Below are 24457 nucleotides of genomic sequence, written 5' to 3'. Positions count from 1 at the left end.
CTAACCCTAACCCTAACCCTAACCCTAACCCTAACCCTAACCCTAACCCTAACCCTAACCCTAACCCTAACCCTAACCCTAACCCTAACCCTAACCCTAACCCTAACCCTAACCCTAACCCTAACCCTAACCCATCATTTTTAGTAGATTTTTTTTAAGTTTGGAAGGAAATAATCTGACACAATCGAACCTCCACATTAACCATCAACATCTCCTGTGTACCTCAAGTGAGTTTTAATTATTCTGAGGAGGTTTTTGATGCATTTTGGAACACTTTTTTGTCCACAATTAACTTTCTGATTGTTTATTTTTTTTTTTTTAATAAAAAATAAGAAAAAAGTTGGGCGGCGATTTAGAAAGGCCTTCTAAAACTGACAATATTTTTCCCCGGGGGGAGGGGGTTGAGCTTTGAAAAATCTCACGCATAGCTGGCCTCTGGACTTGGCATCTCTGATTGCTGCACATTCATAATGTGGACTTGTGTTAATTAGTCCATTTGTTCATACTGCATGTGGACTTGGGCATATCAAATACTACACAGTCCCAATGTGGACTTGTGTTAAATATGTCTATTTGTCCATACTGCATGTGGACAATTGATGGGCATATCAAATACTACACAGACACAATGTGGACTTGTGTTAAATGTGTCTATTTATTTGTCCCCATCCCCAGCTCGATCGGATTGTGTGATGCGCCCCCACACGATAGAGTAATGAGCCCTTCACAACGCGCGAGAGGACATTGTAAACATTTTTGCCATACAGCGTTGCCAAGCAATGGGCATATCGCCCAAAGCGGCGCGTTTGTTTTGCTCTCTAGCACTTACTGCAATCTGGATTGGGCGGTTATTGGGCGATTCATCTAAAAAGTGGTTGCCGTAACGAAAATTTAGTGTTGTTTATTCTGTTAGTAACGTTGGTGTATTTACACCGCTGAAAATCAAGTCAAATTTAGCTTTTGCACTCTTAAATTCAGCAGATATGTCGGATCTAGGTTCAGACTACGATGAGGAGGAACAGGGGCCGTATTTAGGGGTGAGTTATATAACTAAACTGTACTGCATGAATGCAGAGAATATTTGCCCAGTATTCGGACATGTGTCGGACGAAATTAACCGATGTCGGTCACTTCACTTATGTCGATACATAAGTCACTTAGGGCCGATTTCACAAAGATCTAAGATTGATCGTAACTGTAAATCAATCGTAGTTGCTAAGTAAAGTGTGATGTCACAATACAAATCTCTATGTATGGTGGTACTGAAAATTTGTCTTTGTGAAATCAGCCCTTGGTTTGGTATCCAAGCATGCCAAGTCACTTCATTGAATTCGGGTCATCTCGTACCCAAGTCAACTCGTAGCCAAGTCAACTCGTACCCAAGTCAACTCGTACCCAAGTCAACTCGTACCTAAGTCAACTTGTACCCGAGTCAACTCATACCTGAGTCAACTCGTACCCAAGTCAACTCGCACCCAAATAAATGTTTACAATTTTTTTTTACTCGTATTGATAAATATTGTAGTTTAATTTATTTATTTATATTGTTAATCATACATTTAGCTATTCATTGTTGCAATGATTTTGTTTTCTTGTTTTTTTTTTCATGTTGCAGTTTTTTTTTCCCTTAGGCCCTATCGGTGGGGAAAATTAATCAGAGAACTTTTTTTTAATATAGGCTTGTTAGAATGAATTTTTGGGGGTTTTTTTTTCGGAAAAAGATAATAAGAACTTACGCAAAGTGTTTTAGTTGGAAAAAGTGGAACAGTATATTTGTTAAAATGTACTTGTTTGAATCGGAAAACGATAATCAGAACAAAGGTAAACATGAAGGGTTGCGTTTTATACATATTATTTTTTTTCATTGAAAATAATTGGTCTCATATGAACATGGAGGTCGAAATATTTATACCTCCTTGATACGAAGAACTAGTGTGCATCTAAACTGCTCAACGCCTTTCACGGCGACCCTTCAACACGGGAATTTAAAAGAAACCACAATGGATCTGAAAGAATATCCTAGCGGAAAAAAGGCAGAAATAAGATGAACAAACATTACTAAAAACGAAATTCATGAGATTATTATTAATAAAAGTGAGCTCCATATGATGGTAGAACATCATTTTTATTTCCTATCGCTTACAAAATCACGCCGCACGGAAATTCTCCGTTTCGGCATACAACGTACGTTGTACGGTACGAGTTGACCTGGGTACGAGTTGACCTTGGTACGAGTTGACTTTGGTACGAGTTGACTTGGGTACAATGTTTTGGGTACGAGTTGACTTGGGTACGAGTTGACTTGGGTACGAGTTGACCTGTTTCGACTTCATTAACATACCTCGATTGTCTGACTCTGACTGACTCAGAGTCAGACAATTGGCTAAGTCTGACTCTGACAGAAGTGGCCGGCCTTAACTATTGTTTTTTTCATGTGGACATCGACACCGATCCTATTCTATTTTCACGGTAATTAAAAAAGACTTGTAAAAAAAGGTGTCAAGTTTTTATTGTTATTATTGCTGGACTAATGTTCTTTACTTTGAAGCGATTTTCGTGTTTGACCTGTCCGGCGCCGGAGAATAACAAGCAATGAGAAATGTCAGTCACCATGGTCACTTTGTACCCAAGTCACATTCGTACCCAAGTCACTTCGTAGCTTTTGAAATAAGATAAAATCTTTTACCAATCTGACAAAGGGTGAATATTCATCTTCGCCAGGCGAAAGCAGCAAAATGATGGATTTCCACATTTGTTTTCTTTTTATTTCTAAATATTTTAAGAAATCCGGTTCGCTGCTATCCATAAACCAACTAATAAAATTGGAAGGGCCTAAGTGAAAAGAAAATATTTGATGTTTGTTTTTTTGTCTGGTGGCAAGTACCTGATCGCCTGATGTGCAAATCAGTTGACTGTTACTGGCATAGTCATTAAATAAAAGCATTTTAAGCCTAGTGGGAGAATTTGGGTTAGGGTTTATACTTTGTTGGACTTGATCGTCATGTTTAAGATTGCTTAAGTGAAATCGATCCTAGTTACCAGTCTTACTTAGTATCGGTCATACGGCTTGGACTCGTCCTAAATTCTAGGATTGATCTTAAGTTGGTAAGAGTTTTGTGATGATCCTGGGGTGACGGGTCTTTTTCTTCAGCTCTCTTCTCAAATCTTATGTCAACGGTTTGTTTAACTACCATGAACACCCAGCGGGTTGGATATGTGGGCATTAAAACTAAAGTCTTTGTATGTAATTATTTTTATTATTATTGTTGTTAATTTATTTTTAGGAGTATGAAGGTGAGAGAAATGAGAAAGAAGAACGACATGGCAAAGGGAAGGCCACACTACCGAATGGTGACACATACGAAGGAATGTATGAATTTGGCAAGAGGCAGGGACAGGTAAAGCAAATGGGGCAGAAATGGCAATGTGACAAAAGAGACATCATTTTGAACTAATTTTATGAATTTTATTGAAACGTAAACTGTTAAGTTACAAATATTCAGCAGCTTAACTGTTAATAATTTGCAAAATTGGTTATGTACCTGTTTGAAGTTTGCTGTAGTATCTTTAAAATGATGGAAACAATTTGAAGTTGTCTTTAAAAAATGTTATGCTATTAAAGACAGTGGACACTATTTGTCAAAGACCAGTCTTCTCACTTGGTGTATCTGTATAAAATAACAAACCTGTGAAAATTTGAGCTCAATTGGTCATCAAAGTTTTGAGATATGAATGAAATAAAAAACACCCTTGTCACACGATGTTGTGTGCGTTCAGATGCTTGATTTCGAGACCTCAAATTCTAAACTTGAGGTCTAGAAATCAAATTCCGGGAAAATTACTTCTTTCTCAAAAACTACGTCACTTCAGAGGGAGCCGTTTCTCACAATGTTTTATACTATCATCCTCTCCCCATTACTCGTCACCAAGAAAGGTTTTATGGCAATAATTATTTTGAGTAATTACCAATTGTGTCCACTGCCTTTAATTCAAATTTTTAAGAAACTTACTTTTTAATGTACATCACGTAATGGTGAATTTTTAAATCTCCATATACACCATTCACTGAATTCAAACAACACTTGAAGAGACAGCCACACTTTGTATTGGCATAATCAATAGTCAAATATGCCTCTCTGTTAACATTTGTCTTCATTCAGTTTAACCATTACAGCCAACCGTCTATGTTTTAAAAGAAGATTATAATTTGCAAAATACTACCAGTTTGACCCTTTGATTGCAAATATCACTCTCTTATCACGTAGGTCAGTTGCACCTACAGAATTTAATTAACTTTTTCTTATTCCTTCCTTAAAGACACTGGACACTATTTGTAATTGGTCGTTGAAGTTGCGAGATAATAGGCCTAATGAAAGATAAAATAACATTGTCACATGCAGTTTTGTGCTTTCAGGTGCTTGATTTCGAGACCTCAAAATCTAATTCTGAGGTCTCTAAATGAAATTCAAAATGTTTTGTACCATCAACCTCTCCTCATTTCTCATTACCAAGTAAGGTTTTATGCTAATGATTATTATTAATTAATTACCAATAGTGTCCACTGCCTTTAACACTATGATACATGATGGGGCATTACAGTTACACCCATGAGAGGCATTATGATGATGATACAGTGTATCGTAAATATATGTTCCCAAGAGTAAAAAATGATACAACTCACAGATTTGATATCCAATGATTTAAACCAAAGCAATAAGAAGAATGCTGTACTGCCAGTGACTGCAGACTTATCTAAGACCCGCTTATTGCAACAGGCTTAATGACTGACTAAGCTAAGACCGTCTAAGACAGATAGCCGGCTATAACTGACTGGTCTTAGACCGCTGACTAAGACCGTTTTATTGCAATCTGCCCCAGTTTTCTCACTTGGTGTATCTCAACAATATGTACAAAATAACATACCTGTAAAAATTTGAACTCAATTGGACCTTGAAATTGCGAGATAATAATGTAAGAAAACCCTTTGTCACACAAAGTTTTGTGCAGTCAGATGCTTGATTTCGGGAACTCAAAATCTTATGCTGAGGTCTCGACATCAAACTAAAATATTTTGGTGGAAAGTTACTTCTTTCCTGCTTGCAGAGGAAACAGCTCTCCATTTTATAGTTTTTATGCTAACATTGTCTTTGAGTAGTTACCGATAGTGTCTAGTGCCTTTAAAATAACACCTAGGGTAACTTTCACCTAGATAACCCAAAACAAGTGCTTATCATTCCACTTTCTTTCTTCAGGCTGCTTAAATCACTATAATTTTAATTTGCAGATTTTTTTATTTGAATGTTGATGGAAAACATTCATGACAAGATTTGTGTTCATTTTAAATCTGTGCAGGGTATGTACAAGTTCAAGAATGGTGCTCGATACATGGGTGAATACAAACACAACAAGAAGCATGGGCAAGGAGCGTTCATCTATCCAGATGGATCCAAATATGAAGGTTTGTAGTAACACATGATAAGCAGTTAGCTGCATATAGGATTTTAGGCATTGCATGGTGAGGTATCAATGTATATATTTGGTTTGCGGTAACACCATTGTGTATCTACTTGCCAGGTAGAGTTTGTTCTTAGAGAACTGTCTTGCTTTATTCTACTACCGTGGAGTAGATTGTTTGGGAGACTTCTCAGTTTTGAAAAGAACTGTCCTGCTTATTAACAATTACCTGGGCGGATGATATAGAAATAGGCTGGGACTACTACTTTTGCTTATAGGATCGTAATTAACTGTACTACCGCGGAGTCGGTTCTTGAATTGGTCTTAACATTTCGACTAGCTTGCTCTAGTCATCGTCAGGAGCTGCACGATATAATGATTAGGGTATTCATTTGATATTCTTGAAGAGGTGATCTACAATTCAATCTACTCATTTGTGATGTGCAGTATCATTATTAAAAAAGTGAAGAAAAAAACCCACATCGATTAGAAAATCATTTTTGTGTGCAAATTCTCGATTAGATGAAGTTGGTGCTGTAAACCTCTTCAAAATAGTTTCATAACTAACTAATTAGCTTTCAAACCAATGAATCAGATTATACTTTTTTCCTTTTCAATGCCACATGTGACAAATCAAAATTGGCTTTGTAGTTCTAGTGACCTTTTCCTTAACCTAAAACTGCATCCAAAATGCAGCTACTGTGGTTCTGACTTTTGCTAAGGGCATCCTGTACTTAAAGGCATGGTGACATGGGGGTCCAACCAGTCGTAGCTGTAGTCGCCAATTCCGACATGGCCTAGGCTAGGGGTCTGGCCCCACCATGGCCCCCACCATCGATTATGGAGCAGTACATGTGTTTTGTACTGCGCTTCCACATCAATCAGTGGTTTTGAAGAAGCCCAATGATACACAAGAGTTTAATCATCTAGAAGCAATTTAAAGTACCTGGACACTGTAGCCCTGGCAGCCGTAAGGCAGGTTTATAGTCGGTCGCGCGATGGTTGCGCGACTGAAATCTTGCGCGCAATCCTAAGACTTGAGGCCTAAAAACCGTGTATTTTTATGATCGCGCGTCAAGAATTCCAATGCCCGACCATCGCGGGACCGACTATAACTCGGCCTTTACACTTTTGTATTATACTCAGTGATATCCTGGATATCAGGGTCCATTTCTGGAGTGGAAACTTTTCAAGGCTTCATAACTCAAATCTTACCTGCAAGAAGCCACTAATTTCAACAGATTCACATTCCATGGCAGCATATAATCTTCTGCAGTGGGTTTTGGTCCTCATATATTCTTCACAAATCCATCATTTTTTTTAAATAATGCAGTTCCCAACATTAACAAATTCCAGTTTTTGATCGTGTTCTCACAGTCTGGTGTGCCTATGCAAGACGCACGCATCCATATGTTGCGTTGCGTTTGCGTGTTAACGCTGTGCAGTCAAAATATGGTGACCAAGAATTAAGTGCGTCTTCGTCTTGTGTCTTGCATGCAAATGTATACGCGTACTTACGGCAGAAGACAACACTGTGAGAATACAATCAAAACAGAAATTTTTTATTGTTAGGGGCTGCATTATTTCACAAATGACGGATTTGTGAGAAATGTATGATGACCAAAACCGGTCGCAGAAAAATGTATGCTGCCATGGAATGTGAATCTTTTTAAATTACTGGCTTCTTGCTGGTAAGATTTGAGTTATGAAGCTTTGCAATTTTTTTCGCAACAGAAACGGGCCGGAATATGTAGGACTCTGTACCTCTGTGTACAGCACAGAGGAAGAGTCCTATATTGGGCTACTGGACACTGTTGGTAATTACTCAAAATACGTGTAAGCATAAAAACTTACTTGTAACAAGCAATGGAGAGCTGTTAATAGTATACACATTTTTAAGAATCGGCTCCCTTTGTTTTGTGTACATCTGAAAGCACACAAGTTGCGCCACAAGGTTGCTGTTTCTTTCATTATTTTCATGCAACTTCGATGACCAATTTGAGCCTAAATTTTCACAGGTTTGTTATTTTATACATATTGTTTAGATACATAAAATGGAGAATTTGTTTTCTTTTTTTCTTTTTAACAATAGCCAAACCTGTCTAGTGCCTTTAAAGACACTGGACACTATTGGTAATTTTCAAAGACTAGCCTTCACAGTTGGTGTATCTCAACATATGCATAAATAACAAACCTGTGAAAATTTGAGCTCAATCGGTCATCGGACTTGCGAGATAATATTGAAAGAAAAAAACACCCTTGTCACACGAAGTTCTGTGCGTTTAGATGGTTGATTTCAAGACCTCAAGTTATCTGAGGTCTCGAAATCAAATTCATGGAAAATTACTTCTTTCTCGAAAACTATGGCACTTCAGAGGGAGCCGATTCTCACAATGTCTTATACCATCAACCTCTCCCCAGTACTCGTCACCAAGAAAGGTTTTATGCGAATAAGTATTTTGAGTAATTACCAATAGTGTCCACTGCCTTTAAAGCAACTATGCTCGATTTAAAAAAAGATTGTGTTTAAAGACAGTTGACACTTGATAATTACTCAAAATAATTATTAGCATAAAACCTTACTAGGTAACAAGAAAAGGGGACAGGTTGATACATGTAGTATAAAACATTGTGATAAACGGCTCCCTCTGAACTAACACAGTTTCTAGAAAGAAGTAATTTTCCATGAATTTGATTTTGAGGCCTCAAAATTAGATTTTGAAATCTTGAAATCAAGTATAGAAAAGCACACTACTTTGTGTGACATAGGTGTTTTTTCTTTCATTATTATCTTGCAACTTCAACGACCAATTGAGCTCAAATCTTCTCCGGTTTGTTATTTTATACATTATATGTTGATATTCATCAAGTAAGAAGACTGGTCTTTGACATATGCTAAAGGTGTCCAGTGCCTTTAAGTTTAAGCAAATGTTAAGGAAAGTGTTACATGTATGCCTGATTAAGTTATAAAGACAAGTTTTTAATTCCTACTTTGAATGAATTAATGGGAGCACCCATTAATTGTATTGAGAGCGTTCCATTTAACTTTGAAAATTCAAAGAATAAGTTAAAGGAACTGAGTGAGAAGTTCAACAAATTGAAAATTAACAGGGGCATGTTTTCTTAGTGCTTAAGGCCAATTTTCAAAAAGCTGGAGGATACCAGTCAAAAATTGTGCATGTGACATTGAAGTTGGACTAGTTACCAAGTACTTGTGCTTAATCAGTTCTATATGAATTATGGTCTGGTAGCATGTGTGTACCTATTAAAGCAACCACACAAATTAAAATGTGATCTCTTTACGTTTGATCTTAGGTAACTGGGTTGATGATCAGCGCCATGGGTTTGGTACCTACACCTATCCAAACAGTGATACCTACGAAGGGGAGTGGCAAAGTCATCTTAGGCACGGCCAAGGGGTGTACACTTATAAAGACACTGGTACTCGGTATGTTGGTACTTGGATCAACGGTAAGAGGGAAGGTGCAGGAGAGCTAATCCATGCAAATCATCGGTTCCAGGGTGGATGGATTGCTGATCAGGTAAGAAGGCATTCAGTTACTCTGTATAATACTGAACAGATTCCTTACCATGTGAGATTGCACTCAGACAACTTTCTATTTTACTTCCTTACCAAGGGTGTCTTTAGTCCACTGCACTCAAACCCTGTCTTCCTTACCATAAGCGACTTTAGTTGACTGCAGTCATACCCAGTCTTCCTTACCAAGGTGTCTCGAGTCGACTGCACTCATACCTATTCTTCCTTATCATGGCAACTGCACTCATACCCCGTCTTCCTTACCGTAGGTAACTGCACTCGCACCCCTTTTACTTTAGTCGACTGCACTCATACGCTGTCTTCTTTACCATGGGGGACCTTAGTCGACTACACCCATAGTCATACCCCTCTTCCTTACCATTGGTGACTTAAGTCGACTGCACTTACCATCCTTCCTTTAACCACAAGTGACTTAAGTCTTCTGCACTCATACTCCCACTTCCTTACTATTGGTGACTTTAGTCGACTGCACTCTTACCCCCTCTTCCTTACCATGGGGGACCTTAGTCAACTACACTCATAGTCATACCCCCTCTTCCTTACAATGGGGGACCTTAGTCAACTGCACTCATAGTCATACCCCCTCTTCCTTACAATGGGGGACCTTAGTCAACTGCACTCATAGTCATACCCCCTCTTCCTTACAATGGGGCACCTTAGTCAACTGCACTCATAGTCATACCCCCTCTTCCTTACAATGGGGGACCTTAGTCAACTGCACTCATAGTCATACCCCCTCTTCCTTACAATGGGGGACCTTAGTCAACTGCACTCATAGTCATACCCCCTCTTCCTTACAATGGGGGACCTTAGTCAACTGCACTCATAGTCATACCCCCTCTTCCTTACAATGGGGGACCTTAGTCAACTGCACTCATAGTCATACCCCCTCTTCCTTACAATGGGGGACCTTAGTCAACTGCACTCATAGTCATACCCCCTCTTCCTTACAATGGGGGACCTTAGTCAACTGCACTCATAGTCATACCCCCTCTTCCTTACAATGGGGGACCTTAGTCAACTGCACTCATAGTCATACCCCCTCTTCCTTACAATGGGGGACCTTAGTCAACTGCACTCATAGTCATACCCCCTCTTCCATACCATGGGGGACCTTAGTCAACTGCACTCATAGTCATACCCCCTCTTCTTTACAATGGGGGACCTTAGTCAACTGCACTCATAGTCATACCCCCTCTTCTTTACAATGGGGGACCTTAGTCAACTGCACTCATAGTCATACCCCCTCTTCCTTACAATGGGGGACCTTAGTCAACTGCACTCATAGTCATACCCCCTCTTCTTTACAATGGGGGACCTTAGTCAACTGCACTCATAGTCATACCCCCTCTTCCTTACAATGGGGGACCTTAGTCAACTGCACTCATAGTCATACCCCCTCTTCTTTACAATGGGGGACCTTAGTCAACTGCACTCATAGTCATACCCCCTCTTCCTTACAATGGGGGACCTTAGTCAACTGCACTCATAGTCATACCCCCTCTTCCTTACAATGGGGGACCTTAGTCAACTGCACTCATAGTCATACCCCCTCTTCTTTACAATGGGGGACCTTAGTCAACTGCACTCATAGTCATACCCCCTCTTCTTTACAATGGGGGACCTTAGTCAACTGCACTCATAGTCATACCCCCTCTTCTTTACAATGGGGGACCTTAGTCAACTGCACTCATAGTCATACCCCCTCTTCTTTACAATGGGGGACCTTAGTCAACTGCACTCATAGTCATACCCCCTCTTCCTTACAATGGGGGACCTTAGTCAACTGCACTCATAGTCATACCCCCTCTTCCTTACAATGGGGGACCTTAGTCAACTGCACTCATAGTCATACCCCCTCTTCCATACCATGGGGGACCTTAGTCAACTGCACTCATAGTCATACCCCCTCTTCCTTACAATGGGGGACCTTAGTCAACTGCACTCATAGTCATACCCCCTCTTCCTTACAATGGGGGACCTTAGTCAACTGCACTCATAGTCATACCCCCTCTTCTTTACAATGGGGGACCTTAGTCAACTGCACTCATAGTCATACCCCCTCTTCCTTACAATGGGGGACCTTAGTCAACTGCACTCATAGTCATACCCCCTCTTCCTTACAATGGGGGACCTTAGTCAACTGCACTCATAGTCATACCCCCTCTTCCTTATAATGGGGGACCTTAGTCAACTGCACTCATAGTCATACCCCCTCTTCCTTACAATGGGGGACCTTAGTCAACTGCACTCATAGTCATACCCCCTCTTCCTTACAATGGGGGACCTTAGTCAACTGCACTCATAGTCATACCCCCTCTTCCTTACAATGGGGGACCTTAGTCAACTGCACTCATAGTCATACCCCCTCTTCCTTACAATGGGGGACCTTAGTCAACTGCACTCATAGTCATACCCCCTCTTCCTTACAATGGGGGACCTTAGTCAACTGCACTCATAGTCATACCCCCTCTTCCTTATAATGGGGGACCTTAGTCAACTGCACTCATAGTCATACCCCCTCTTCCTTACCATGGGGGACCTTAGTCAACTGCACTCATAGTCATACCCCCTCTTCCTTACAATGGGGGACCTTAGTCAACTGCACTCATAGTCATACCCCCTCTTCCATACCATGGGGGACCTTAGTCAACTGCACTCATAGTCATACCCCCTCTTCCTTACAATGGGGGACCTTAGTCAACTGCACTCATAGTCATACCCCCTCTTCCATACCATGGGGGACCTTAGTCAACTGCACTCATAGTCATACCCCCTCTTCCATACCATGGGGGACTTAAGTCAACTGCACTCATAGTCATACCCCCTCTTCCTTACAATGGGGGACCTTAGTCAACTGCACTCATAGTCATACCCCCTCTTCCTTACAATGGGGGACCTTAGTCAACTGCACTCATAGTCATACCCCCTCTTCCTTACAATGGGGGACCTTAGTCAACTGCACTCATAGTCATACCCCCTCTTCCATACCATGGGGGACTTAAGTCAACTGCACTCATAGTCATACCCCCTCTTCCTTACAATGGGGGACCTTAGTCAACTGCACTCATAGTCATACCCCCTCTTCCTTACAATGGGGGACCTTAGTCAACTGCACTCATAGTCATACCCCCTCTTCCATACCATGGGGGACTTAAGTCAACTGCACTCATAGTCATACCCCCTCTTCCTTACAATGGGGGACCTTAGTCAACTGCACTCATAGTCATACCCCCTCTTCCTTACAATGGGGGACCTTAGTCAACTGCACTCATAGTCATACCCCCTCTTCCTTACAATGGGGGACCTTAGTCAACTGCACTCATAGTCATACCCCCTCTTCCTTACAATGGGGGACCTTAGTCAACTGCACTCATAGTCATACCCCCTCTTCCTTACAATGGGGGACCTTAGTCAACTGCACTCATAGTCATACCCCCTCTTCCTTACAATGGGGGACCTTAGTCAACTGCACTCATAGTCATACCCCCTCTTCCTTACAATGGGGGACCTTAGTCAACTGCACTCATAGTCATACCCCCTCTTCCTTACAATGGGGGACCTTAGTCAACTGCACTCATAGTCATACCCCCTCTTCCTTACAATGGGGGACCTTAGTCAACTGCACTCATAGTCATACCCCCTCTTCCTTACAATGGGGGACCTTAGTCAACTGCACTCATAGTCATACCCCCTCTTCCTTACAATGGGGGACCTTAGTCAACTGCACTCATAGTCATACCCCCTCTTCCTTACAATGGGGGACCTTAGTCAACTGCACTCATAGTCATACCCCCTCTTCCTTACCATGGGGGACCTTAGTCAACTGCACTCATAGTCATACCCCCTCTTCCATACCATGGAGGACTTAAGTCGACTGCACTCATACCCCCTTTTCCTTCACCACAATTGAATTCAGTCCACTGCACTCAAACCCCCTCTTCTTTTTCATTGTTGAATTTAGACAATTGCACTCCTTGTTGACTTTGTTATTTATTATTTCACAGCCACAAGGAAAAGGCAAATATTTGTTTGACATTGGATGTGAGCAGCATGGGCAGTATGTTCCAGTAGAGCAGGTGAGAATATTCAAATTGTTAAGCCATAAAATCACCAAGTGCAACATGGGGAATTGGAGTAGTATCCATTGTGCATGTTTGAACATGTTATTCGCAAGGGTGCCATTTTAGCAAGCAGATGTTTTGTGAAATCGCTAAAAGCAATAGTCATTGATCATTAATTTGTCTTAGCCATTGGAAGCCTTTTTGGGAAATTCTTAAATGGCAGCAGACTACACAAAACCATTAGTGTGTAAAACTATTGTATTATGCCTAGAATATAACTCAATATACTGCAATGTTTTGTGTTTAACCTAGAGCAAATTACATGTAAGTTGCTAACCTTTAGCACGCTTATTCAAGTTGCAATTTCATTCACGAGTGTGTGGTCTGTGCCCCAGTTGAACACACGATTGGCATGTCAATTTAGTTGTTCTTGGCAATGACATGACAACTTGATAGGTGGATTATAAGTCTTTGCCCGTAACAATAGGTGTTTACATACATAACTTGCATATACCTGTAGTGCAATATATGACAGATTGGCATATTGCCCACAACGCTTTTTATAGAACCACTTTTGGTCAAAAAAATGTTTTGTTAATTAACTGCATGTGATTTCACAAGTTGACAAACCTAACCACCATCTAGAAACATTGAGTAACTGTTTGAGTTGACTACAGGAACAGTGCTTTGGGTTATGCTGATCCAGAGAAATTGAACAGCTAGTCAAACCTCGCAGACTTTTAATAATAATAACAATAATAAAATAATAATAATGATAATAATAATAATAATAATAATAATAATAACAGTTGCACAGTTTTATAGAGCGCGCATTTACACAAAAGTGTTCAGGGTGCTATTACAAAGAAACACAAAGAACAGATTAAATACAAAGGAACCGATCTATTGACATTTGGTGTGTTTTGAGAGATACTTTGAAAGAGTGAATAGAAATGGATGTTTTGATGTAAAGAGGTAGTTGATTCCAGAGATGTGGTGCTGCAACAGAAAAAGATCTGTCTCCCAAGTGTGATTAGACTTGATTTCTTGAAGATAATATATGTTTGCAGAACAAAGGTTGCGAGATGGTTTGTAGATGTTGAGCATGTCTAGGATGTAAGCAGGTGCTTGCCCAATTAGAGAATTGAAAACAATGAGCAAGTGTTTGTAGATGATTCTAGAAGCTTTTGAGAGCCTGTGAAAATCTAAAAGAACAGGTTTTATATGAGAGTATTTTGTTAAGGTGAACACACGAGCAGCAGTGTTATATATGCATTGAAGGCGGGGTAGCTGAATTTCCCAATTTAAGACAAGATGTAACAAAGGAGTGGATAATCAGTTCTGTGGAAGCATGATCAAGATATTTTCTGATCCTTCCTTAGTTGCGGACGTGAAATGAAGCAGAACAAACTGTGTTAGAAATGTTTACATCTAGAACCATTGTGGTTAACAGATTTCATCTTGAAAAGGGCAAGGCCATTTGTATTTTTTGCAGAAGGCATTGGAAGACTTAAAAATCTATTGAAAACTGTTGAAGGGGCTTTAAGGTCATGGCCGCCATTTATTTCCAGGTCAATTCTAGTTGACTCTTGTCACCCACCTACTCACTCCAAGTAGTAACATCTCAAAGTCAGGAAATTGATGGCAGTTCATAAACATTGCCATGATATGTTTATTTTTCTTTGATTGTCTCATTAGCCCCAAAATGGTGACCAAGAAGATGAGGAAGCCCAAACAGTGACTATTCCTAAATGGAGAGCAGGTGAAATCCGAGCTGTTAGTGAGTACAACCCAGCAGAAGAATTAGCCGCAGCAGCAGCAGCTGAGGCTGAAGCCCAACAGGCAGAGGAGAAGATGGAGGAAGGGGTGGAGCAAGCCCAAGAAACACCCACTGAAGGGGAGGCACCAGCAACCGATGCAGAAGCAGGTATATTTAGTCTCATTTCATTTAAAGATTCCAAGCAAAATTAATCATTGAACTAGCCGAGAAATGTTTCCCCTAAACCATTGATGTGTTGTCAGGCGTTCAATATGAAGATGTTTATTAGCAAAGTGAGTAACGACCTTCATCATGTTGGTTTGAGGCAGTGGTCCAGTCTGTTCTGGGTTGACCTTGTGGCAGTGAAATGTGAAGTACCACATCTGCTTGGGTCAGTTTTTAAAGATTTATACGTATAGGATAATGCCCGAGGTGCACGCCATGACACCCGTGGGCGTTCATAGAGAGCATGATGTGACTTACATGTAACCCACACCTGTGACGTCATGCTATTGTTAAAATCGCTCCATTATTTTGCAGGAATGGCGCGATATTGTTTAATTTTTAAGTCAATTGTTTGTATGTACATGTATCATGCCCTTCGACAGTGGCATCATGGATTGGGAATGAAAGTGGCAGCAGAAAAATGATTTGTTTTCCTGACTCAAATCTGATTAAGTCAAGTGATAGAAAGTGACTAAGTTAAGCATTTTGACTTAATTTAAAAAAGTACTGGTTAAAATTAAATTTATTTATCTGACTTTAAGACTTGCTTAAATGACTGTTGTAGTTAACTAACCTTTATTAACATTTTAGCTGAATAATAGTTTAACAATGTACATGTAGCTGTTCACTTGTGGAATAAGTCTTACGATTGTTTTGTAATACAAGCGTAGCTCCAACCTGTGTTCAAAACAAAATATGGTTTATGGCGACATTGACGTCATTGACTTTATTCCTCTACTCTGACAGTTTCACCGGTTTGCACAATGGGTGAACAGTTGTACCCATCGCGCCATTCACAGAAATTATGGGAGCGATTTAACAATAGCATGACGTCATAGGTGGTGGTTAAATGTTTGTAATAATCCCAAGATTAGCGACAATTCATCTATTTACATCTATTGCTTACGTGGTAAAAATGTGCTTGTCACAAAACCCAAACTGCGCCTTTACCAGGTTCAAGGGAAGACCTATGATTGGCCGAGAGCTGTGTTTGGTGTGTACACGCTTGCACGTTTCCATTGCTTGACCACTGATGTCATTCAATGCAAAGGGTCAAGGGAAGACCCATGATTGGCAGAGAGCTGTGTTTGGTGTGTACACGCTTGCACGTTTCCATTGCTTGACCACTGATGTCATTCAATGCAAAGGGTCAAGGGAAGACCCATGATTGGCAGAGAGCTGTGTTTGGTGTGTACACGCTTGCACGTTTGCATTGCTTGACCACTGATGTCATTCAATGCAAAGGGTCAAGGGAAGCCCATGATTGGCCGAGAGCTGTGCTTGGTGTGTACATGCTTGCACGTTTCCATTGCTTGACCACTGATGTCAGTCAATGCAAAGGTCAAGGGAAGACCTATGATTGGCCGAGAGCTGTGCTTGGTGTGTACACGCTTGCACGTTTGCATTGCTTGACCACTGATGTCGTTCAATGCAAAGGGTCAAGGGAAGCCCATGATTGGCCGAGAGCTGTGCTTGGTGTGTACATGCTTGCACGTTTCCATTGCTTGACCACTGATGTCAGTCAATGCAAAGGTCAAGGGAAGACCTATGATTGGCCGAGAGCTGTGCTTGGTGTGTACACGCTTGCACGTTTGCATTGCTTGACCACTGATGTCATTCAATGCAAAGGGTCAAGGGAAGCCCATGATTGGCCGAGAGCTGTGCTTGGTGTGTACACCCTTGCACCTTTCCATTGCTTCACCACTGATGTCATTCAATGCAAAGGGTCAAGGGAAGACCTATGATTGGCAGAGAGCTGTGTTTGGTGTGTACACGCTTGCACGTTTCCATTGCTTGACCACTGATGTCAGTCAATGCAAAGGGTCAAGGGAAGACCCATGATTGGCCGAGAGCTGTGCTTGGTGTGTACACGCTTGCACCTTTCCATTGCTTGACCACTGATGTCATTCAATGCAAAGGGTCAAGGGAAGACCTATGATTGGCCGAGAGCTGTGCTTGGTGTGTACACGCTTGCACGTTTTCATTGCTTGACCACTGACATCAGTCAATGCGAAGGGTCAAGGGAAGACCCATGATTGGCCGAGAGCTGTGCTTGGTGTGTACACGCTTGCACCTTTCCATTGCTTGACCACTGATGTCATTCAATGCAAAGGGTCAAGGGAAGACCCATGATTGGCCGAGAGCTGTGCTTGGTGTGTACACGCTTGCACCTTCCATTGCTTGACCACTGATGTCATTCAATGCAAAGGGTCAAGGGAAGACCCATGATTGGCCGAGAGCTGTGCTTGGTGTGTACACCCTTGCACCTTTCCATTGCTTCATCACTGATGTCAGTCAATGCAAAGGGTCAAGGGAAGACCCATGATTAGCCAAGAGCTGTGCTTGGTGTGTACATGCTTGCACGTTTCCATTGCTTGACCACTGATGTTATTCAATGCAAAGGGTCAAGGGAAGACCTATGATTGGCCGAGAGCTGTGCTTGGTGTGTACACGCTTGCACCTTTCCATTGCTTGACCACTGATGTCAGTCAATGCAAAGGAGTTAGGGTGAATACTTGTCTTATCCGCTGATTGATGCTTTGACTTTGCAAGTCTAAAGTCATGCTTATAAAAGATGATCAACCTTTGTTTTTTTCCCCAAAGCTCCCGAGGAAGGTCAAGAAGGAGTACCAGCACAAACCACAGAAGGAGAAGGGGAGGCCCCAGCACCTGCAGAGGGTGAGGAAAGCCAACAAGATACAGTTGAAGAGGGTGGTGATGGTGGTGAAGAAGCAGCTGCCCCCTCACCAGTAATGGAAGAACCGGAGGAGGGAGATTAAATTGTTTTTTGTGAGTTGCAATTATAGTAGCTTCTGACCGAGTTTGGATTGGTGGTTGGCGGAAAACTTTGCTTATTTTCAAATGAACTGAAGTTATTGGTATAAAACTATTTCCCGCAAAGAAATGTTGCAAATTTCAGAAAACAGTTATTAGTACGGCCATGCCTTGGCCATGTCTGAACTGGCTGCTACGGCTAAGGCTATATTTCTACATCATGTACATGTAGCACTAAAGTATAGGGTGTCCATAGCAACAGTCGTCTTAGCAACAGTCATAACCTTAATAGCAGCCAATTCCGATAGGGCTAGTAAATGAAAAAGTTGTCCAATTGTGAGATGTAAATATGAAGTTTTTAAAATGTTTTTATAAAACCATTAGGGATGGGTATCATTTAATGGGCTTGTCAATCCTCCTCTTCCATCTATAGATGGTTCCATCTATAGATGGAGTAAGGGCACCACACACACACACACACACAATGCCAAAGATGGTTACATTTTGTATTGGTTTTTTAATGGGTCAGATTTATAGAAATGTACATGTAGTCCTGCAGGGTCCAATCTCATTAAGAATAAAAATTGGTTTTAAGAGCGAGCCTTGATTTTTCATCTTTTCACTGCAGATGTTAACCAAGGTAAAGGGTATCTAGGGATAACATTATCTCTCTTAACTCACAATGTAAATACACGACAGGGAGTCACGTTCAAACTGGTTTTTTAAAATCCAATAATAACTTCCAATAGTATTGTTTTCTTCATATGTTTTCAGTTTTTTTTTAATCCACACAATGTATAAATATGCATACATGTACTATTTGAAATTTGATTTGACTGTCGAGTATCCTTGTTGTTTCTAGGGGGATGGTATTTTCTGGGTCTTAAAAACCCTTATTCGCCCAAGTGTCTTCGTCCAAGTGTCTTTGCTTAGAGACCTTTCTGAATCCTCATAAGTCCTCCACTCCAAGTCCATGCAGGGCAGTTTTACAGACACCAATTCAGTTAAAAACATTCACATGTTAATATGCACACAATCTTCCAGGGTACTGTATGGTACTGTCTGTAATAATAAATATACGTATGTAGTACTTGTCCAAGTGATCCTTCTTGCATGGAGTGCATCAAATATGGCATTTCAGACAAAACTATTTCAATAGATAATTTCTACTATTATCATAATGGTAAGTTTTATGTGAATTATATGTCATCTTAGACAAGTATTTTCTCACCAATTATGTAATGTTCCTTTAAATAAATACGCCTTGCCTCGCCAGTGATGAGCGTTTTATTTGGGCATTTAAATCCGTTATCCTTCAAAGCCAGAACAAGATATTAGAGAATTCTGTATTTTACTGGATGCAAACTGTCATTTACATGCATTTCATCAAAAATCTTAAATTTCCCCTCCATCTTAAAAGAAAGGATAACAACTTGTTTTAAATGAATTTTCAATGTTTTTAGTACTAACTTTTGTGCGTCACAAGTTCCCTCTTTATTTCTGTTATTTATACATAGTATGTGCCTTTGACAGTTCTTAAAATTAAAAACTTTAAAGTATTTTTTTTGAAGGTGGAAGCGTGCTTTTGTGTTTTCTGCAAGATTTCCTAAACCAAGAAACGCCTCGGATATCCAATGAGTCAACATGTTAAAGGCAGTGGACACTATTGGTAATTACTCAAAAATAGTTATTAGCATAAAACCTTTCTTGGTGGCAAGTACTGGGGAGAGGTTGATGGTATAAAACATTGTGAGAAACGGCTCCCTCTGAAGTGCCATAGTTTTCGAGAAAGAAGCAATTTTCCACGAATTTGATTTCGAGACCTCAAATTTAGAACTTGATGTCTCGAAATCAACCATCTAAATGCACACAACTTGGTGTGACAAGGGTGTTTTTGCTTTCAGTATTATCTTGCAACTTCGATGACCGATTGAGCTCAAATTTTCAGGTGTATTTTTTTATGCATATGTTGAGATACACCAACTGTGAAGGCTAGTCTTTGACAATTACCAACAGTGTCCACTGCCTTTAAGTCTAGATTTGGCCCCAAATCTAAAAATATCGCAAGGCTTTGTACATATCAAATTTTGCCTCAAATTGCAACAAGGGTATATTATAGCATTGTGCATTTATCAAATTTTGAAATGCAACAAGTACATGTACTTGTATAATCCTTGTGTGTTTATCAAATAATTGCCTCAAAATGCAACTAGGCCTTGGTGTGTATTTATCAAATTTTGCCCGAAAGTGCAACAAGGCTATAACCTTGCGTATTTATTAAATTTTGCCTGAATATGCGACAAGGCTATAACCTTTTGTTTTTATCAATTTTTGCCAGAAAATGCAACAAGGTTATAACCTTGCGTATTTATCAAATTTTGCCCGAAAATGCAACAAGGCTTTAACCTTCTGTTTTTATCAAATTTTGCCCGAAAGTGCAACAAGGCTATAACCTCGCGTATTTATCAAATTTTACCTGAAAATGCAACCAAGCTATAACCTTCTGATTTTATCAAATTTTGCTTCAAAAAGTACCAAGGCTATATTTTTGCGTATTTATCAAATTTTACCTAAAAATGCAACCAGGCTACATGTATAACCTTGCGTATATATCAAGTTTTGCCAGAAAATGCGACAAGGCCAGCATGTAACCATGCGTATTTATCAAATTGTGCCAGATAATGCGACAAGGCCAGCGTATAACCTTGCTTATTAATCAAATTTTGCCTGAAAATGCAACAAGGCTACAACCTTGCGTATTTATCAAATTTTGCCCGCAAATGCAACAAGGCCAGCATGTAACCTTGCGTATTTATCAAATTTTGCCTGAAAATGCAACAAGGCTATAACCTTGCGTATTTATCAAATTTTGCCTGAAAATGCGACAAGGCTGAAACCTTCTGTTTTTATCAATTTTTGCCAGAAAATGCAACACGGCTATAACCTTGCGTATAATATATCAAATTTGGCCAGAAAATGCAACAAGGCCAGCATATAACCTTGCGCATTTATCAAATTTTGCCTGAAAATGCGAAAAGCCCAGCATATAACCTTGCGCATTTATAAAATTTTGCCTGAAAATGCAACAAGGCTATAACCTTGCGTATTTATTAAATTTTGCCTGAAAATGCAACAAGGCTATTATAACCTTGCGTATTTATCAAATTTTGCCAGAAAATGCCACAAGGCTATAACCTTGCGTATCTATCAAATTTTGCCTGAATATGCGACAAGGCTATAACCTTGCGTATTTATCAAATTTTGCCAGAAAATGCGACAAGGCTATAACCTTGCGTATTTATCAAATTTTGCCAGAAACTGCAACAAGGCTTTAACCCTGCGTATTTATCAAATTTTGCCCGAAAATGCAAGGCTTATACCCTTGCGTTGCCTGAAAATGCAACAAGGTTTAAACCTTGTATGTTTTATCAATCTTTGCCTGAAAATGCAACAAGGCTAAAGCCTTGCGTATTTATCAAATTTTTCCCAAAAATGCAACAAGGCATATTTATCAATTTTTGCCTCAAAATGCAATGAGGCTCAACCTTGCATATTTATCAAGTTTTGCCCGAAAATGCAACAGGGCTTATAACCTTGCGTATTTATTAAATTTTGCCTGAAATTACAACAATTTACAACAACCTTGCGTATTTATCAAATTCTGTTTTAAAATGCAACAAGGCCTTGTGTATTTATCAAATTTTGCCTGAAAATGGAACTTTATCAAATTTTGCCTGAAAATGCAACAAGGTTACAATCTTGTATATTTTATCAATCTTTGCCGGAAAGTGCAACAAGGCTATATATATAGCCTTGCATATTTATCAAATTTTTCCCAATAATGCAATAAGGCATATTTATCAAATTTTGCCTCAAAATGCTATAACCCTGCACATTACAAAATAATTTTCCAAAATGCAACAAACTTTGCATGAAAATGCAACAAGGCTATAACCATGCACATTTATCAAATTTTGCCCCAAAATGCAACAAATTTTGCCCCAAAATGCAACAAGGCTGTAACCTCATGTATTTATCAAATTCTGTTTTAAAATGCAACAAGGCCTTGTGTATTTATCAAATTTTGCCTGAAAATGGAACTTTATCAAATTTTGTCTGAAAATGCAACAAGGTTACAATCTTGTATATTTTATCAATCTTTGCCGGAAAATGCAACAAGGCTTGCATATTTATCAAATTTTTCCCAATAATGCAACAAGGCATATTTATCAAATTTTGCCTCAAAATGCTATAACCCTGCACATTACAAAATAATTTTTCAAAATGCAACAAACTTTGCATGAAAATGCAACAAGGCTATAACCATGCGCATTTATCAAATTTTGCCCCAAAATGCAACAAATTTTGCCCCAAAATGCAACAAGGCTGTAACCTCGTGTATTTATCAAATTCTGTTTTAAAATGCAACAAGGCCTTGTGTATTTATCAAATTTTGCCTTGGATATTAATTTTGTATAAAATTTTGCCCAAAATGCAACATGGTTATTATACCTTAGTGCGTTTATCAAATTTTGCCATAAAATGCAAGAAGGGATAAGCCTTGTGATTTTTTTACAAATTTGCCTGAAAGTGGAAGAAGCCTTGTGTACCTATAAAACTTTGCAAGAAAATGCAACCTTGTGTGTTTAGTCAGAATTGTCAGAATTGCCTGAACATGCAACAAGGCTAACCTTGTGTATTTATAAAATTTTGCTTAAAAATGCAACAAGGCTATCATAAACCTTGTGTATTTATCAAATTTGCCTGAAATCGCAAGAAGCCTGGTGTATTTATCAAGATTTGCCCCAAAATGCAACAAGGCAAATGCAACCTTGTTTATTTATCAAATTATGCCTGAAAATGCATTAAATTTTGCCGGAAAGGCCTTGTTGCATTTTAAAGCAAATTTTGCCTTTTGTATTATCAAAATTTGCTTCAAAATGCAACAAGGATATAATCGCCTGGTGTATTTATCAAACTTTGCTTGAAAATGGAACAAGGCTGGTTTCGCTGAAAATGCAACAAGGCTATTGCCACATGTATTTGTCAAGTTTCGCTAAAAACATAACAAGGCTATGTACAGATCAAAATTTGCCTGGAAATGCAAAAGGGATATAATAAAGCCTTGTGTATTCATAATAGTTCGCCTAAAAATGCAACAAGCCTTCTCCTTGTGTATTTTTTCAATTCAATTCAATTTATTGGTCCTACCATGTAGGAAAATTTGCAATACATGTAATAATTACACACGATCAATAACAACAATTACTTACCCTACTGAATTTTTTTGAATATTAATTTACCAATAAACCACAAATTTTGCTTGAAAATGCAAAAGATTTGCCTGAAATTGCAATAAAGCTAGCCTTTTTTCTTCTTGAAATGTTGCCTAAAATGCAATTGCCTGATGTACATATCAAACTTTGTACTTTTACTCCAACGTTTTACCGGCATCGCTCAACATTATCTCACTCTATCAAAAGTGCTAAACCATTAGTGTACACACACCTACAGGTACAGTGTTTTGTACAGTGTTGTTCACAGTGTGTGTGGAATATGCACATGTACTTCTTCTTATGCAACTTTTGATGTTTTACCAACATCGCTCAATTCCTAAGACACTAACATGTGTTTTTATAGACTCATCACAAGTTAGGGTCTCAGGGACTGAGAAATGGGTCCTTCTTCTTTGATGTTTTCTCTGCTGATGGACTCACTGCTAGGTCCTTATTCTCTGCTGATGGACTCACTGCTAGGTCCTTATTCTCTGCTGATGGACTCACTGCTAGGTCCTTATTCTCTGCTGACGGACTCACTGCTAGGTCCTTATTCTCTGCTGATGGACTCACTGCTGGGTCCTTATTCTCTGCTGATGGACACACTGCTAGGTCCTTATTCTCTGCTGATGGACTCACTGCTAGGTCCTTATTCTCTGCTGATGGACTCACTGCTTGGTCCTTATTCTCAGCTGATGGACTCGCCGTGAGGTCCCTATTCATTGCTGCTAGGTGCAAGATAGACTAGCTGACTGGCTGATAATTATGCCAAAGTGTACCAAAGTGTTTACTGCTGGACTTCCCTAAACAATTTCCTCTGTACACACATGGCTTGATACCACAAAGAGCTAAGATTGACCTTTATAATAACTACCATAATTACATTAATAATAATAATACCATAATTAACAGCAATTTCATGGGGAAACATATTAAAATAATAAAATAACATAAACAAATGAATTAGGATTGCTTTTGAACAGAAGCGTTTATATTCAGACATCAAGATTATCTCTCAGACAGGCAGGAAGCTTAGTCCATAGAAGCAGGGCAGCCATAGTGAATGAGCTATCCCATGCCTTTCTTGTAGTTCTAAGAACAGAAAGCCGGGTCTGATCAGCTGATGGGCGGAGTCGGTGCCTGTATGCATCAGGATGAATTAGAGTTGTGGTTCAACCAGATCTGGAGTGCCTTTTGGCGACCCCAACCCAAAACTGTTTCGGTTGTTGGTAGTTGGTTCTGCTGTTCAGACTGAACAACAACCGAGTTGTGAGCTCGGTTACCGTTTTGGTTATGACGTCAGAAACAGCTTTTGGTTGGGGTCGCCAAAACGCACTCATGACAG

The 24457-nt window shown here is 39.7% G+C and overlaps 2 protein-coding genes across 3 annotated transcripts; one reads left to right on the top strand and one right to left on the bottom strand.

The window, feature by feature from the left end:
- Window positions 1-967: 967 nt before the first annotated feature.
- On the top strand, window positions 968-17985 carry LOC139951410 (radial spoke head 1 homolog; the record flags this gene model as incomplete). Its single annotated transcript, XM_071950294.1, is given in 7 exon segments — window positions 968-1037; window positions 3285-3398; window positions 5353-5458; window positions 8770-8996; window positions 13021-13092; window positions 14776-15004; window positions 17666-17985. Coding segments are annotated over 7 exon segments (978 nt in total). The 3' UTR covers window positions 17842-17985.
- Window positions 17986-18698: 713 nt separating this feature from the next.
- Window positions 18699-23952, bottom strand: LOC139951411 (uncharacterized). 2 transcript variants are annotated; one of them, XM_071950295.1, is made up of 2 exons: window positions 20437-23952; window positions 18699-20101 (listed from the first exon to the last, which is right to left on the bottom strand). In XM_071950295.1, the coding sequence occupies exon 1, from the start codon at window positions 23833-23835 to the stop codon at window positions 23497-23499; it is 339 nt and encodes a 112-aa protein (XP_071806396.1). In that variant the 5' UTR covers window positions 23836-23952; the 3' UTR covers window positions 18699-20101; window positions 20437-23496. The 2 variants fall into 2 exon arrangements, with proteins under 2 accessions (XP_071806396.1, XP_071806397.1); XM_071950296.1 differs by having other exon boundaries at window positions 18699-20887; window positions 20935-23952.
- Between the last annotated feature and the right edge of the window lie 505 nt (window positions 23953-24457).

Source organism: Asterias amurensis, chromosome 19, assembly GCF_032118995.1.
Source record: "Asterias amurensis chromosome 19, ASM3211899v1".
NCBI classification, from domain to species: Eukaryota; Metazoa; Echinodermata; class Asteroidea; order Forcipulatida; family Asteriidae; genus Asterias; species Asterias amurensis.
This window is presented reverse-complemented; position numbering and strand designations above follow the sequence as displayed.

Coding starts and splice junctions, on each gene's coding strand:
- LOC139951411 (XM_071950295.1), bottom strand. CDS start 23,835: ATGAATAGGGACCTCACGGCGAGTCCATCAGCTGAGAATAAGGACCAA.